The sequence below is a fragment of the Sphaeroforma arctica genome (assembly GCF_001186125.1).
Source record: "Sphaeroforma arctica JP610 unplaced genomic scaffold supercont1.6609, whole genome shotgun sequence".
Classification (NCBI taxonomy): Eukaryota; class Ichthyosporea; order Ichthyophonida; genus Sphaeroforma; species Sphaeroforma arctica.
The window spans coordinates 1-1,609 of NW_014033949.1; the positions used below are offsets into that span (position 1 = coordinate 1).

Below are 1,609 nucleotides of genomic sequence, written 5' to 3' on the forward strand. Positions count from 1 at the left end.
AGATGTGTGTGTGTGTGTGTGTGTGTGTGTGTGTGTGTGTGTGTGTACACGTGTATGCAGCGTACCTCTACCTCCGCCCATATGCCCATGGGGCGGACCGTGTTGTTGGTATTGTCCTGGAGGTGGTCCATATCGTGCGCCGGGCGGTGGAGGTGGAGCACCCATACCCTCGCGTTCATTGGATATAACACGGACAACTACTTCATCGCCATTACCTGTTGTTAACGTAATGAGAGACGTTCGAATGTGACTGAGTGCTTACAAAGGATGGCAACCGTTGACCATGGAAATATAATCGTTTGGATAGAAGTGGAAACATGGTGAAAATTTAGTACCTAGTATTTTAGGGTTTATGTATTGTATTGTATGTGTGAACCACAATGGAGTGCATCACGTGCGCAACCACCTGAACGCCCTCGCCGGTTGTTAGCAGAACTATGGGCTGTAATTGAATATAGCGAAGCATGCCAAAAGAGATTTGTGGCACTCATTTACAGATTGGTTTTAAATCTGTACTGTTTTAGGTGTAGTTGGGTTGGATGCTGCACGCATAGTAAACCCCAAGAAGAGATTTTTGATTTAAGCTCAACATACGTACAAAACATAACGCAGGTATAGGCTTGTCCTCAATACAAACCATTTCACAAATACAAGCAGAACATCACATACATACATACGTCGTCGCAATACAAAACATAACACCGGCATATGTTCAAAGACAACCCGAACACCACATGCATACATGCGTCGTCGCAATACACAACTTTACATCAGCATATGTTCAAAGACAGGCACAACTCCACATGCATCATACGTCGTCGCAATACACAACTGTACATAAGCATTTGTTCAAAGACCAACCATGACATCACATGCATACATACGTCGTCCTAATACACAACTTTACATAAGCATATGCTCAACGACAACCAGAACACCACATACATCATACGTCGTCGCAATGAACAACTTTGCATAAGCATATGTTCAAAGACAGGCAGAACACGTCATGCATCATACGTCGTCGCAATACACAACTTTACATAAGCATATGTTCAAAGACAACCACAACACCACATGCATACATACGTCCTCGCCCGTTGCCGCCGCGCGCGTCGTCTCGCATAGGCTTCCACATGCCCATCCGATTCGCTCGTTGGAAGTCACAGTATTGCCTTTTGACAGAGGAAGAAAACATACCGGACGGAGTTAGGGTTTTAGGGTTTTAAGGTTTAAGATTTAGGGGTTTAGAACCGACTTTTACCAGACACAACCGCATCGCTCACCTCCACGTGTCTTCGTTGAATCCGTAGTTGAAGTAGTCTGTGAGATCGGCACCAGGATTGCGCCAGGGCTTGTCATCGGCCCCGTCTAAATCAAAGTCAAAGGTCTTTACTCCGTCTACTTCGCCCTCGGCTCGCAGAGACAGACTGTCGATAGTATAGGCGTGGTGTGATAAGAGAAACATGTGCCCCAGTGTGAATGAGATATTATATGATGGGAGATATATATGTCGCAATGCTATTAAGATGTTGTAGCTATGAGACAATCCTATAGGTGAGATAAGGAATATATATATATATATGTATATATATATATATATATATAA

General features: G+C 43.9%; 1 protein-coding gene across 1 annotated transcript; it reads right to left on the bottom strand.

Moving 5' to 3' along the window:
• Positions 1-65: 65 nt before the first annotated feature.
• Positions 66-1,468, bottom strand: SARC_15716 (hypothetical protein; the record flags this gene model as incomplete). Its single annotated transcript, XM_014290169.1, has 3 exons — positions 66-215; positions 1,090-1,175; positions 1,287-1,468. Coding segments are annotated over 3 exons (418 nt in total), but the record flags the coding sequence as incomplete, so codon positions are not given.
• Positions 1,469-1,609: the final 141 nt, after the last annotated feature.